This window comes from Oryzias latipes, chromosome 11 (assembly GCF_002234675.1).
Source record: "Oryzias latipes chromosome 11, ASM223467v1".
NCBI lineage: Eukaryota > Metazoa > Chordata > Actinopteri > Beloniformes > Adrianichthyidae > Oryzias > Oryzias latipes.
In genome coordinates, this window is record NC_019869.2 from 2,027,982 (window position 1) to 2,043,575 (window position 15,594).

At 40.4% G+C, this 15,594-nt stretch overlaps 2 protein-coding genes across 4 annotated transcripts in view; one reads left to right on the plus strand and one right to left on the minus strand.

Moving 5' to 3' along the window:
• LOC110015840 (CD209 antigen-like protein E) overlaps positions 1–15,594 on the plus strand; it is a 900,664-nt gene that overhangs the window by 587,881 nt on the left and 297,189 nt on the right. The window lies entirely within an intron of this gene.
• The window catches only part of mtss1 (MTSS1, I-BAR domain containing), a 51,065-nt gene that overhangs the window by 33,683 nt on the left and 1,788 nt on the right, over positions 1–15,594 (minus strand). For all 3 annotated transcript variants that reach the window (XM_011480652.3, XM_011480651.3, XM_020706890.2), the window contains exons 2-3: positions 6,944–7,005; positions 5,222–5,295 (exon numbers count right to left, since the gene is read on the minus strand). In XM_011480652.3, the coding sequence (XP_011478954.1) occupies positions 5,222–5,295; positions 6,944–7,005 (136 nt within the window). The remainder of the gene's footprint in view (positions 1–5,221; positions 5,296–6,943; positions 7,006–15,594) is intronic.

Sequence of the window (15,594 nt, forward strand, 5' to 3'; positions counted from 1 at the left end):
CACGAAGGTGGAGTCGGGGTGCAGAGATTTCCACCGTGTTGCCATGAGCACCAGAACAGCCAGCAGCTCCTCCCTCCCTCCCTCCCTCCCTCCCTCTCCCATCACCATCTGCCTCCCGCATCATCATCTTCATCCCTTTCACATGTTCCTGAAGTACACATCATTATTTCTTTGAATGGCATTTCACTCTTGCTCATAATGCCCGTTTTCCTGTTTTTTTCCCTCCAACGCTCCTCCGTCTGGCTTCCTGCAGCATCCTTCCACATGACTGGAACATGAAGGCGTGACATGGAGCAGACGGGGGGGCCATGTCCGGGCCTCAATAATTCAACACCTGTCAGATGACGGATAAATGAACAGGACCGCTGACAAATGCTCCAACTATTTCAGAACCGACCACAGCTCTGCGTCTTCTCATGCCTTCATTAAAGTGTGGGACGTTTTCCAGAACTGGAGATCAGGTTCGGATGCTTCGTTCGAGCTATAGCTTTAGTTGTCGTCCACTGAACCACAGCCATGTCTTCCTACATTTGAGTGGAAAATGAAACCTTCATATGGATTCTGAGAGACCAAAACGAAGCTTGAAGTATCTAGTTAATAGAGTTTTATCAGGTCCGTCCATGGGTCCAAACCCTTGACAGTATATGAGAACCGGACTGAGTGACTCCTCCCCCCTCACTCTCCAAACAGGAAGCACTTCTACAGAGAAATCAACATATCTGCTACCGTTTTCTAACATGTACTTGTTAATCCTTATTTTTTTAAATAAAGGCTTATTTCAAACTAATCCTCAATAAAAGATGGTGGTGCTAAAACATTTAACAGATTCTGCTGCCTTAACGTGCTACGAGTGTGGACTCCCAACAGGCTCACCTGATTGGCTAGGGCTGCACGATATCAGGAAAACTCGCTATTTAGTGATCAAGATTGCAATATCGAAACAACCAGTAATACATGCACAAAATTAGCAAAACAACTAAATACATCATTTTTTATTTCACTGCAACAGTTTAATGTAGAGTCAACATTACTTAACCCTTTATAGGGCACTCAATGAAATACTCTAAAATTCAAAAATTCAACCTTAGAGTGTTATTGGAGAACATAACAAGACTTCATATCATTGGTGACATTTTTCAATTTTTTTTACTTTCATGTAGAAAATCAATGCCAATGAAGTGACCATATTTGGTCACTTGCCCGTGAGTGGGAAAACAAATTCCAATAAGTATACATATATATATAAATATAAGAAAAACACATATTATGTATTTGAACATTTGAACATCACTTTTAGAACATAAACGTGCTAATAACAAAAAGTGCTAATAACAAAAGTGTTGAATAGACCCTCACACAACTGTGTGTGAGGGTCTGGGAATGTCCTGGTTGTTGGTGGGTGGGGCGAAGTCGGGGTCTGACACATCATCATCTTGATCCTCATCAACATCACTAATGTCAGGGTGGACTGGCACAACAGCAGTCTCCCTCCTCTTGCCATAAAAGATTGATGGAGGCTAAAAATTAAATACATGCAATAAAACAACTTTCATAACATCATAAACTGACAAAAATCACTCTTTATCACTATTCATAATCTAAAAACAGTATTTAAATTCTCCCTGAATCACTGTATAGTGATAGAATATTATGTTTTAATGTTGCCAAATGTTTTATAAGTTGTATTTCTTTATTTGTAAAGAAAATGCACTTATATGGTTTGTTAGATGCATAGGGCATATGTCCAAAAACAGACATACCAAGTAAAATTTTGTTTTTAGTGAATAGGGCATATGATCAAATATGGTGCCTGCATTTTTCATGCCGTATTTTCACTCATTTCAATAAATTCTCCGCAAACAACTTATATGTCAACACTTAACACAACTATTCAACAATAAAATGTATGAGTTTCATCAACTTACCGTGGTTAGTTTTGACGATTCCTTTGAAAATGTCCAGTGAACTGAGCTGCAAAAGCAACTTTTTCTGATTTTGCTGAAAAAGGGAAATTTGATGTGACCCTGCTCTCTGCTGATTGGTCAAGTTGCACAATTGAGTAACCTATAATGTAGGATGATCTTTGCTGAGTCATGGGTAAAGATCCCATGACTCTTGAACTCACTGAGACGGGGGAAGGGCGTGATAAGTAACAGGTGCGGAAATTACCAAAAACAGTCACTTGCCCTATAAAGGGTTAAATCACACTCCAAATGACCCTCATCTAAATATCCATCATGGTCAAATGCATAAAGCGTTTTGTTTAATTTGTTAAGTATTATAAGCTGCCATAAGATTGTTTTAGCACATTTAAGGTTAGCATTTGTTGCAATTTTCGCGATATGCGTATTGCACAGCTTCACCATGAGGATAAATTTGCGATTTGTTGTGCAGGCCTAGTGGTTGCCATAGAAACGTCGACTCAGATCGACTCGAACCAATGGCTGCTTACTGAAGATGACGTCTGACACCAAAATGGCGGTGTCCGTGTCATGAAAACAATAGCAACTGAATGGACGTCATCTCATTGCTTAAACCCTTTTCTACTAATTTCGTACTTAAGGGATTTGGAATAGCGTTGGGGGGGGGGGGGGGGGGGGTTGAAATAAACATGTCTACAACTCTAAAGTGATTGCAATAAAAGTTGAGATTTCAATTAATAAAAACGAAATTATTCAACTACAAAAAAACATAAAGGAAAACATCCACAAAACAGACTATGATAAAAGACAAAAAATATGTTTCTTATAATATTTTTATTCATATATATATTATATATTTCTGTGCTAGCATGTATCCATAATGTTTTACAGTAAAGCAATTCCTACAATATTACTTTAATATATATTTTAAAGGAGAGGGATTAAAACAATTCTTTTTAAGGCTTTTGTAACAAATATTTAAACGTATTTGCCCTGATAAATGCTTCACCATTACATTTTGGGTTATCCAGTCTCTTCCTTTTGAATATTTGTTAAATGGTCCGCTCAAAATAAAAGACAACTGAACTTAAAATGTTTTCTAGTAATTTTTTAAACTGTTCTTGCCCATTGTTTAGCAGTTTTTATAGCAAAAGTAATAACACATTTGAAAAACATCTTTATACTACTTCTATGATGTAAAATACTTCATGTTTATATAACAGTTAGTTGTAAAGTTTAGTCAATATTTGATGAGTTTCTGCGGGTTTTCTTTTTTGGCTTAATTTAGGTTTTATTGCTTGAAAAGAAATATAATAAAATACAAAAATCTGTTTTTATTTGTATTTAAGGAACCAGCAAAGTTTATACTTGGAAAAAAAAAAGAGAAAAAAATGTATTTTTTCCATAAAGACACACAACAAACATATTTTAAGTACTTTCTCTTTTAAAACTAATAACTGTTTATGATGTAAATATAAGTAATATATATCTATATTCAGTGATTTGGGGCCACACAAACCACACAAACAGCAGACACATTGCTCCAGGTGTGACTGCCTCTGCATCACACTCACACACACACTCACACACACCCCCCCACACACACCCACAAAGTTGATTACAGAGCAGTTGCAACCAAGAACACTGGGATCATCATGACAGTGACTGATTGTTTCCTCTGCTGCCGTTGTCCCTGTGACGGGGAGTCACCCAGCAGGATGTTGGCCTACATTCACGTCTGTGCACGCACACGCATGCACGCACACGCATGCACGCACACAAACACACATGCACACAGCAGTCCAACCAAAAAATCTCACCAGGAAAAAAAAACTGGTGACAAAAAAAGAGCCAAGCAAGATGCAAATCAAACCAAGTTGCCTGTGAGGCATCTTTTTTTTTTTTTGCTTTAATCTGTTCTTCCGTGGTTCAGCGACATGCCGGGAACAAGAGGGTCTAATCACAAACTGAAAATCAAACCCAGAATTAGGAGTCTCAGGAAAATCAGGAAAATTCTGATGTTTCTTCTGAAAAACGCAGAAATGCTCTCCTCAAAGCTGCTTCGTTTTGTAGAATTTGCATATCTTTGCTTTAGCTCAGTTTCCTACAGCCATCAGCACAGAAAGGTGCAGTCATTGCTTCCGTCTGTGCTGCTGATGCACTTTATGATGTCAGATAAAAAGCAGAAAGGACGTTTGCTCAAACCGCATGACGGAAAACGCTGCTTAGTCTGGCTGAAGTGATTCATTAGATCTGCACTGACGTTCTGCAGGGCGGGCCACTCTGAGACGTTTGTCAGTTTCTGCTGAGTATAAAATCGGAGGCTCTCCTCACTATAAAAGGTGAGATAATGCCAGTTATACCGAAACCTGAAAGGGAGCCAACTCTGCATTTATAACATCCATGCAGGCTTCAGAAGCACCGACTGAGCGAGTGTTTGCGTCTGTTGAGGTCAGCAGAAACTCTTCTCACTGCTGCTCCTGGACATTATGAAGCTGATTTAGAAAACCTTGCAATTTTTTTTTTCTTTGGCTCAATTTAAAGGCACTTCACATTCTTGCAACAGTCAAATTAGTAACCTACTTTTTTCTTCCCCCCCCCCCCCCCCCCCCATTTCCCTCTTTTTAATCTAGAATTGAAACTTCTAAGAACCTACGTGGAATTTCTATTGCAATTATAAATAATAAATCTAAACTTTCAGGTCTTTAGACTGGAATTCTTCATTAAATACCAAACTTTCACATAAGTCTTGTAAAACCTAGCCACTGAAAAACAAGAGTAATTTATAAAAAGAGACGAAAAAGGCTCTCAGCAGCGAAGAAAATCTGAAGTGTTAGCAAATAAGCCCCAAAAGCAAAAAAAATGACAGCAAGCTCACAGCCCCCCCCCCCTTCAGCAACAACAAAAATGGCGAGCAATATTGGAGCTATTCAATGGGACAATTTGATATGCCAGCTCAGACAAGGAAACGGAAGACGTACATGGATCTGGTAGTGGATGCATCCGGATGGAGCAGAGCAGGGAGCTTGTGGCCCCCCACCCAGTGCATTTTCTGAGTCACAAATAAACCTCCTCCAACGGCGTTTTTGCTTCTGCTCCCCATTCATTACAGTTTGAATAAAAAGGAATGGTCAGAAATGAAACCTGAGCTTAATTGTGTTTCCAGAATGAACTAACTTTTGGGCAGACATGAATCCCCGGTCTGCCAAGCAACAAAAATCAAAGCTGCATCAAATCCAATCTGCCCTTAGAGTCAGACGGCATCGGCAATCATCGGACAGGAAACCGTGCGGACTTACCGCGGCTGTTGGTCGCCAGATCAGCCACTTTTTGAAAGGCGTCCAGAAAGGCGGCGACCGCGACGACTGTGGTCCTAAGAGGCAGAACAGAGGAAGCATGAGCTGAAAGATAGATTATCCAAAAAACTGTAACCCAGAAACTGCAATCAATATTTAAAAAAACATTGTTTTTCTAGATTATTAAGTTCCCTGAATTGAACTCACAAGCGGTCAAAATAAGTGACACAAAAAAAAAGATGCATGGAAACATCTTTAAGGAGAGAAAAAAAACATAAAATATAAAAGGGAAAAATCAGCAGAAATATATTTCTAAAAGACAAACCATTTGCAGACCAACTAATCATTGATGGTTTTTGGATGCAGAAACACAGCGAGAGACTTTCAGCTGCAGCCTCTGCTGACTTCTGTCTCACCTCAGTGCAGAATCTCAATTTCACTGATGACTTTATAGGGACATCATTAATCTTTGTCACCCAGACAAGGTTAATTAAGTTGTGTATTACACACGTGTGTGTGTGTGTGTGTGCGTCAGTGGGTGGTTAATGTCTGGAAAGCACAAGAGTAGATGTAGGCATGAAGCAGCAGCAGCTTTCAGGGCGCGTTCCTGATGGCTTTTTGCCTGTGTGCACCAACCTTCAGCTGTGCGTGTCACTCTTTGCGTTAACTTGTGTATATAGTGCAGGCGGTGAACTTCTGACTGGGGTGTGGCCACACAACAGCAAAGGGGACGGACATTTAATCCCTTAATGAGGTCGACCAATATAGGTTTTGCTACGTTTGGCGGTGACGGGTTCACATGGAGGTTCAGGGTCTCCGAAACCAAAAAGTTGACAACTTTTCATGAGCAAAATAGAGCAGCTCTCTGAATGTTTCAGACGTGTGTGAGGCGTCCGTTTTCAATTTAGATCTACAGCTTTTTGGGCCAAATGTAACATATGGAGGAGTCTACCACTGAATGAGTTCACACAGTTAAGTAAGAACACTATTAACAGATTGTCAACTCAGCACCTCAATCTGTTGCATTCAAGCTTCCGTCTACATTTTTCTTGTTATATTTACTCTCCTAAGATCCACATTTCTACCATGCTTTTTTTAGATAAAAAAAAAGTAAAGATTCAGTGTTGATCGTCCAGAAATCAGTTTTGACTTAAAAGTCAGTCGAATAAAAACTTTATTTTTCAGAGAAAAATAGAGAACCCACACGTGGCACGTGTCTGAAGAGAGTAATTTACTAGATTTAAAAGTTCAAGCTCCAAGGAGGTCATAAAACGTTTTTAACAGTGATGTGAGAATTGGGTCTTTGTCAAATATAGAAAATATTCTTAAGCACACATTGTGGTTCTGCTTATTGACCTCCAATTGGTTTTTTAGTGGTACATGACGCACAAAATTCAGTCAAAATGCTTGTGACATAGACCATCTTTCAAGTATTTACTTAACTCTTTTTTTTTTTAGCAGTTACTTTTCAAATTTTCAAAAAAAAATGTAACCAGATGTATTTAACCAGACAATGTAGGGGTAAAAGAGCCCATGTGGCTCCGGAGCCCCAGTCTGCAGACCCCTAGAGGTTAAAGTTCAGATAAATGGAGGAAATTTTGAGAAGTTACTTTTTGGTATAAAACAATCATTTTGATCATGTAGACTAGGTTAATGTAACTTTATTGCAAGTTTGAAACTAAAAACAGAATTGTGAATGTAAACTAAAGCCTATTTGTGTGTTACCTGAGTTGCGATTGCAGTTTGCTGGCCTTGCTGATGAAATCGTCCCAGATGGGATAACTGCCCTAAAGGAGGAAAACAGAAAAAAAGACAGACAGATGAACTTCCCGTAAAAAGTCACATTGACAACATCTGTCCAGTTTCTCTATTTTTGGAGGAAGCCGATATACATTTGTGAAGAACCTTGTTTATTTTGTATTAACAGAAACCGTCCACTTGACAAGAAAAGAGCTAATCTCTGACCTTCAATTGAAAAGGCTAAAGTACAAACGCTGAACATCAAACGCAGCAGTTAAACCGAGAGCAGAGACAAAGATCAATGAGCAATCCATGCACCACACCCACCACAGAGGAGGCCAGACCAGCCCCGCCGGGCGTGCAAAGAAAGCCAGCACACGTCCGCTGGCTGTTTAACATGAGGCTGAGCACAACAGTGGTGATGCTGGGTGGGAGCACAGAGCGGCATCATGAAAATGCATGCAGTCGCAGGAAAGCTTTTAACGGGGATTAAGCTGTGCACTGATTATTTTGTCGTCATTGGTGCACACACTGACCCAGAGCTTGGTACCTTCCCTCCTACTCTCATTAATGATGCTAAAATATTAACAGTAAACATGACAAAGCGGATCACAGAACAACATGTCTGACATCTCTGTACATCTTTAAACATAAGGATTTTTTTATATGTGCAAACCATTTGTTAGACACTTGTTAAGCCAGTTACCCTTCAGTTATTTTTGTCTTTCGTCCCCGTCATACCTGCCCATGTCTGCTTAGTCTCGTTACGTCTCCAATTGCATCCGTTTTGCCCATTTTGTCTCCGTTTACTTCATTAGAAGGTTCTTTTTTTAACACACAAACCAATAGTTTTGCATTTGTTATACCCATTGCAGCTCTTTTTTTATTTGTTCTGTCCAACAGCTGCCATACAGATGAGATCTGAAGGCCTCTTGTGTTGGACATATTTTACTTTAACAACAGGGGTTATTAATCTTCAGACAAACCAAAGGTATGTCTGAATAAACCCCTTTTGGAATCGAGGCCAAACTTTATTCACTTCTATCATATTTAAAAAAAAATTGTGTTGATCGGAAAAGGAAAGGAGGGAGGAAGAGTGAGGGATGTTAGAGAGGGGGGGGGGACCATGAAGCAACATAAAGCAACAAGTTGCTGGATGTTTATACATTACAGTGAGGTTCAGATATAATGCAGGTCTATAAGGGCGGGGCCTGTCCACACACACACTCACATGTTATCAACACACCTGTTGGCTCCAAAAAAAACGTCCACATGTCAACATGTACACAATACAGATAGTGTTCACACACACATACGTATGCCTTCAAACCAACTAGTGTGTGAAATATTTCATTTAATCATGCAAACTATTAGTGTAAAGGTGAGCTAACACCTGTGCTCAGGTGAGTGTTTATGTTCTTCTAAAATGGATGGTGGAACGTGAAAAGAAGGAGGGAGAGTGCCCAGCCACCCCCACACCAAGACCCCGCCGCAGCAGTGGCAGCCAGAATCCCCCCACGCCCGCACAGTAGCAGATAAAGAACAACCACCCCCCAGGTGATCACATCTGTCACCCAGGGCAGGGCCAGCAGGGCCCTCCCTGCCACACCGGGAGGCCCCAACGCAGGGCCCCGCCCCAGAAGAGCGCCCACAGCTCCAAACGAGCACCCCACCACCAACCAAGATTTCTGGGCATCCCCCCACCCCAACCCCAGGTACGAGCCAGGACCCCCCAAGGGAGACCCGCCCTGGCTCCAGGCAGCCACCCACCCGGCCCACGGTTGGTCCAGGAACGAGCAAGGCAGGGGCCAGTTGCCCCTGCCCAGGAGGAGGACACCCAGGGGAAGAGGGGTTGTAAAGATGGCCCGACCAGGCTAGGTCACAGTTGAAAATTTGGCGAGGGCCAGGGCTCAAGGGCATGGACCAGAACCCACCCCACAGGGACACGGACACCCCCGGCTCAGGTGTGATGTGATATGATCCCCGGCTTCTGGTCTTGCCGGAAAGCTCAGGGATCCCCCTCCCTGCGTGGAGAGAGGACTGCCGGGCCCAGGAAACCAGCACCCAGGGGACACGGCCACCGTTGCCAAGGGCCCAGTACCCCCTACCAGGGATGGGGTAGGGAACAGATGGTCCAAGGTCCCACCTTCCTTGTGATATGCGTGTGTGTGTGTGTGCGTGTATGTGAGGGCGTGTGTGTTCATTTATGTGTGTTTGTATTGGAATGTAGATGTGGAGGAGTAAAGGGTGTGTGTACTAAGGGGGTGCAGTTAAAATTGGCGGGTAGGGCACTGAGGGGACATCTCCTGATGTCCCATCACCCTCCCCACCAAGGGGCACTCGGGTAGGGTACACCCATTGCATTGCAGCTCTGTTACGTCCCCCTTACGTTAAGCGGGGGCACAGAGGCTTTACAGAAGCAATGAAGGTGTGATGCTGTTCAAAAGTGCCATTCACACAACCATAGCATGAAAACGTGTCACACTTGGCATCAACAGTTTGACTCAAAATAAAAACAAGACACTTTTACTACCATTCAAAGTCTCCAGATTTAGGTGGGTGGGCTTTTTCCTCCTAAAAATCCATTAGAAAAGTCTGGTTGATCTTCTATTGTAGGTTTTTTTTGCTTTAACCTTATATTACCTACACTTACACCTACACTTTGAACTTGGAGAATCTGTTAAGACAAACTGCCCCCATGTCGTATTATCAGGTACCTCTATCCAAATCTAATTTCCTCTGGTCCTTCTGCGATTGGACCACTGCACTTTGAGTTCAAGTGATCACCAAGTGGTTTTATTAAGTTTTCATTTCATTTGTACCAATTGTGCTTTTTTATTGGCTTTTACCGTTCCTTGAGACAGCCTTTGTTAAAATGGTTCCTTTATGCACTTGTAAAGTGAAAAAAACCTATTTGTTGAAATTGTTCCCAATTTCTTTTTCCTTCTTCCTAATCATAGTTCTACAAAGAGTGGCCCCTTCTTTTAACCCAATTTAAAGCTTATAAGTGAAAGTACTTTACTTTGTTGTCCTGATTTTTGTACTTTTGTCTTTAGCCTTGTTTTTTTCTGCTATATTAAGAGTAAATACTCGTAAAACACTGTCCTTGGGACAATAAGAACATAATTAGAGATGATGCAATCGATTTAGACTAATATTATTACTCTGTGTATTAATCTGAGTATTCATAGTTTAAGTTCAGTTTTCACACTTTTGAAAAAAAGTTCTGATATTTAAGATTTTAAAAATAAAACAGGGGAAAAAAACATGAACTTTATCTCTTCACGGCCATATTTGTACATCAGTGACGTCTGTTCTTTGGAACAACAGAAAGGCATTGTGGGATTGATAAATGTAAAACAGCCTCCCTCACCGACTCATTTTCTTAGAGTCACCATTAGCTCAGTTCTATTTCCAACAGAGCAGCTGATCCAGGTTTGTCTAGCCTCTTGTTTGAGAGATTGATGCCTGGCATCATTGCCTGGCAACCTGGTTGCTATGGCAACGTTGCTGCAGAGATTGGAGGGGAAGGGAGGATCCCCTGTGAGGGTATCCTCATAAAAGATGCGTGCATCTCCTTTTACTGTCATGCTTTCTTTGTTATTCTCTTCCAAATAAGGCTTTTTTTTCACCCCTTTTGATTTTCATTGTCAGCTTCAGTCCCATTTCCTTTATTTAGTATAAAACCCATCTAAACAATTCTTTCCATCATGCTGCACATATTTCACATTTAGCTTCATCTCATTACATTTGCTCCCAGTCTCCCTTCATTTTGTCACACACACCAGGCGAAGGCCGGGTCGCTTCATCCATCAGTTACCGAGGACATAAACTGTCACCGTGGCAACAGCCGGAGGCAGCAACAGCAGCAGCCACCTGGTCCTTCAGGAATCCATGGATCTGCTTATTCCAATCAAAGCAAGCGCACGCACTTCCAGCCACAGAAATCGCACTTCTTTAATAATGACTGTGCAAGACTGAAAACAGAAACTTCATTTTGGTTTCTGGAAACAGACGATAAGGATATGACAAGCATGTTTGCAGAAGGCAAGGATTATTTGACCTAAAGAAGCTCTAAATTATTGAAATAAGGGAAAACATTATAGGAACTTTTCCTTTTTTGATCTAAAAAGCAAAATATTCAGGATATAAGTAGAACATTGAGCCAATCATTTACCAACAGAGACTAATGATAGTTTCATAGAGTGACAAAGAAAAGCATGCATATTTAAAATGTTTTACTAATAACATGTAGAACAGTGAGAAACAAAAGAATAAAAAACTGTAAAATTGCTAAAAAAAAAATCTAATAGAAAAAAAAAAGATTTGCTATTAAAAGTAAGAATGTTTTGGCAGGAGGCATGTAGAATAAAAAAAATAGATTTTTTTATATTTCATTATTTAAAAAATAAAAAAAAACTTGAATAATAAAATAGACAAAGAAATAAAACATAAAAAAGCATTACAATGAGCCTGTTATTCCATGCCAACACTTCACAAAACAATAAAATAAAAAACAGCGGAGGGGCTCTGACGTGCGGTTTCCATGGCAACACTGATGCTGTAACACCTGCTTCATCTGCAGCCTGATCCAAAGAGGGCCAGGATCATTTCAGCCCTGAAGCCATCAAGACCGTCGCTTTAGATAACAGCTGATTAGCATTCAGCCATCATTAAAAAATACGGTTAAACGTGAATAGAAACTGATGTTTTAGTACCACTGTAGGTCCGCCATGTATGCTCACAGTGCCAGCATCGAGGTTCCCACCTCATAAAGAAGCAACATTAAGCTGATGACAGTTTTACCACATTTTTTTAGACTGTTCATTAATAAAATTACTTCTTTTTTTTTTCATTTAACCACAAACTGAAATAATTAAATTCAATTTTTAAGCAAAATAATAAAAATATTTGGAAGATTTTTATCCTTTCAATGTCAGTCTTTGGGGTTTTAAATCACTGAAAGACATTATGTAGCATTTGAAGCTACATAATATATGAATATGATTATAATTAGCAGACATTGTTTAAAAAAAATGTTTTCATATTAAACATCCAAACAAAATGACATTTTCAACTGGAAGGAAAATAAGAGTCTGATTTGTGGCGCTCTGCTTCTTTAAGTCTTTCAGCGCCTTTTATTTCCCAGCTCTGGCTGGGACTCTAAAACTGTCTTTAAGCGACCCCCCCTGTATAATGACAGCTGTCGCTTTCAACAAGCAGGTCCAGACAAGCAGAGTTAACATGCTGGCAGCTCAGCTGGGGAACAAAGTGGGACATGAAGCGAGCGTAAACAAGAGATGAGTCTTAGCTGTGGATCGACTAAACAAGAGGGAGAAATGGACCCTAATCACCACTGTGAAGACATTTAACCACAGCTTTAAGGATGCAACAGAAAGCATCAGAACTGCCAACAGCAGCGCTTCTTCTCTATAGAAGTAAATCCAAGTATGAAAGCATGGAAACCTCTAAGAGGATGAAGCTGCTCCGAGAAAAACAAAAAACAGGCAGATCAGTTCCACTTCAGTGGATCAACACCAATTCCACAGACACTATGATGCAGCAACAGCACCGATTATTTAGCATGTGAAGCTAGGCAAACACGTGAAGATGCTACCAACGATGACGATTGTTGTTCAGTATTTCAGAGCTTCGTCAGCTTATTTGCATATTTGTGTGATTGCCGTGAAGCGTTTAAACGACCTTTATTTATTCATCCTTTTGAAGAAAAAGGAGAAAAACCTTTCAACTTAAAATGGTTGCATTATAAAGAAGCCCAGAATGATTTGTTTGCTTCTATAAAAAGAAATACAAAATTACTTTTGGAAAGTTCTTAGAGGCTCTCTAAACTAAAAGTACATTTTAATAGATATTAGGAAGATTAAATAAAATCCTATCGAAATTTTCTTTTCCCGTCTTCTTTTTCAGTAAAAAAATAAAAGTAAAAGCAAAACAATATAATCTGTGGAATTGAAAAAGAATGACGTATTAAGTAAATTTAAAGACTTCATCTCTTTTATTTGAACATCTTGCAGACGTCCTTTGTTTTTTACAAAATTAAGTCCAACATTTCATTATTTTATCTTTGTAAATCTAGGTAAGTGGGCACAGATCGTACCAAACACATTGAAATGGGAGCTTTTCCTATTCTCTTGTATTCTTATGTTCTTTAATGCACCTTAACATGACGGCTGCCTTGAATTTCATCAGCATTTTATTCTAAACTGCTGCACTCAAACAGTGATCTAAATGTCTGAAGCAAGATGCTTCAAAAGAGCAAAACACACGGGGTGGCTGTCTTTCTTTGTTCTTGATTATAAAAGAAACAAACAGATTTTTGCAAGTAAGAACTAGTAAATAAGAAGTGAAGATGAAGCCTGGAAGTGATGAGCAGCAGCAGCAGCAGCAGCAGCAGCAGCAGCCTGGAGTCTCCTCCACCATGACTCGGTAAAATCCTCCCCCACATTCCAGGAAAACCTGGATCCCACTGTGTTAAAACACGACACATCCCAACAGTCACAACTAAAAACATCATTAGGAAATATATAATTTCACTTGTTGCTGCACCATAAAAGGAAAAACATCCTCCTGCAGGACCTTTTCCACCAAACCCTCAATGGATCATTAAATAATTAGATCACCGCCCGATGGGATCGTCTCTGCACAACTTCCAACTGTAAAACTATAAATTCATAAAACATTTTTCTTATTAGACGTAAAGGTCCATCGTCATTTTTGTTTTACATTTCTGGAGTTAACTCTCGTGCTAAAATCCAAAATCAATTCCGCTTTATCTTGCAACGTCTAATTAATTAAGTTCCAAAAAGTGATATAAAATAAACAAATTTTGCGGGTGATCTGAGAAAATGATGAATTCTGATAACAAAAAACTAACCAAAGGTCATTTTTTTAATGGAAAATAAACAAAAGAATCAGCTCATTGTAAAGGACAAATCCATGGATTTGTTGAAAGGGTTTTCATTTTCAAAATAAAAGTCCATTTAATATGGATTATGCAGATTCTTCTTTTTAAACTCTGCCCCAGTTTTGGAGGAGAAATCTTTTAATAAATTCTGCCAGTGTCCATAAGCAATGAGGCAAAGCTGTTGACTGTTTGTCTGGGATTTGAGTGACCATAAAAAAAGAGAAATCTCTTCGGGGATTAAAACTGCGGCGCCTCTGATGGTTTTTAATATCAATTATATGATCAAAAGCATTTTTTATATAGATCAGTGTAAAATGGAAGAATAAAATCTGTCCTATCCTAAAAACTTAACTAAATCTTTCCAATCTGGCAGTAAATGTTTAGTCCCTACAATAGATCACTTTCTTTTTTTCTAAACATCACCTGTGACCTGGATTAGAACTTTTGCTGAAGCTGAGTCACGTGACCCAACATCTGCAGGAGTTTGCTCCTGAAGCAGAGGTTCGCCGTTTCGGGAGCAGCGGGGGCGGATCGACAGAATTCATCAGCAGCTATGGACACGTGTCTGAACAGACCCCCCCCCCCTCAAACAGAAACACTGTTCAGACGCCTTCAGCAGTAAATCCAGGCCTTCATCCAAGCCACGAGAGTTTGACTCTGACAGATGAATCTCAATCCCCGCATGCTGCCGGTGAGAAATCAGGCCAGATGGCGGAGCAAGAAGGTCCAGCTGACTGATTGATTTCATGCAGAAAATACAAACGGGTCCTTTTAAGCACAATTTTGAGAATAGAAAAAAATATCACTAAAGGTAAAAAATTTAATATGATGCATAAAGGCAGGCGGTGCTGCAAAGACTGGAAGAACCGGAGAATAGGCAGAGGACAACAAAAGAGCAAATGGATAAAAGAAAGAACAGAGAAAAGGGTGGAGCTGATTTTTTTTCAAGGCCTCCAACGATGAACTCAGCTACACCTGCTAGAAACCACCTGTCTGTAATTATGTCTCCATAGATACAGTGAGAAGCTAAGTGGAGAGAACTTTACACGTGAAAAACTGGGCTTTTGTCAGACGTGATCTCCACCTGCACAAACAAGCCTCCCCACACACATCTGAGGGGGGGGGGGGTTGGTTTCTGAAGCGTGTGAAGAACCTCAAACACACGAAACACTTGAGAAGTTAAGGTGACTTTTTATTCTGAACGACTGAACTTCCTTTCCAAAACTGACTGACTCCAGGTCACAGAGCGCTGTGGGCGGCTCCAAACTGCTCAGACTTCCACTGAAGGTGCAGGAACAGACGTTTGACTCACTTAAGCCATGTTCACACCGGTCTCAGCAACGTGCGGTCAAACCACCACTTCCAGGAAAAAGGCTAAATGGGCATTTACGCGTGTTTCGGGCTTCCACATTCAAAACTCTGGCTTTCACGTGTTTTCAAGACCGTTTGTAGACTGTAGAGCACATTAAAGCATTTGCTCATTGAACGTTAAACCAGGTCAAACTTTGACCAATCAGAGACTTGGCTTTGACAGTGACGGATGGGTAGTGTTCCTCAGAATTTACAAAAGTGCCAACCAATTGAAAGTTGATCATGGAGAACACATCAATAACTGCAGATTGTGCCCATCTGGAATTCTATGACACCAAGTCGGAATAGAGCTGGGAAAGAAAAAGCCCGGAGCGAGATTTGTGCCGCTTCGACTTTTCGC